At 40.9% G+C, this 523-nt stretch overlaps 1 protein-coding gene across 1 annotated transcript in view; it reads left to right on the forward strand.

Annotated features, from left to right (window-relative positions):
- The window catches only part of LOC106873987 (uncharacterized), a 1,797-nt gene that overhangs the window by 731 nt on the left and 543 nt on the right, over positions 1 to 523 (forward strand). Inside the window, exon 2 of the mRNA XM_014921535.1 lies at positions 10 to 134. Coding sequence (XP_014777021.1) covers positions 10 to 134 — 125 coding nt within the window. The remainder of the gene's footprint in view (positions 1 to 9; positions 135 to 523) is intronic.

The raw sequence follows: 523 nt of genomic DNA on the forward strand, positions 1-523 counted from the left end.
CTGAGGAAGACAATGAACCTGGTGATGCAGAAGACACTGTATTTGAATTTGCAACAGATCACCCGATGGAGATCTCGGAAACTGCCACTAACTCAAAGACAAACCAGACCCAAGACCATGTTACCCGTTCCAGAGTATGGACCAGACAACCCAAGACGGTCCAAGAGAACCCGTAAAACCCAAGAGAGACTTTGCTGTTGATACTTCTTGTGTAGCATCAATTTCAGTGGGGAGGTGTTATATGGACTGTTAGATTTGTTTGTGGTTCGTCTGAAGTCCCATATTTCAATATAGTTCATCTGAGGTCCCTGTTTCGTTGTTGTTTTGTGTGACTGTCGAGGTCGAATGTTATTGGGTTATATATGGCGAGGAAAAACATTCTTGTTTCTTGATAACGAACATTCGGTGAGTGAGTTCTTTGTTTATAGTTAATAAATAATTGTGATGGATCTTTGTGATTTGACGGGCAACATTTGTTTTCATAACGAAACACTTTCAAACTTGGGACACTGGTAGAATGTGT

Source organism: Octopus bimaculoides, chromosome 5 (assembly GCF_001194135.2).
Source record: "Octopus bimaculoides isolate UCB-OBI-ISO-001 chromosome 5, ASM119413v2, whole genome shotgun sequence".
In the NCBI taxonomy this organism is placed as follows: domain Eukaryota; kingdom Metazoa; phylum Mollusca; class Cephalopoda; order Octopoda; family Octopodidae; genus Octopus; species Octopus bimaculoides.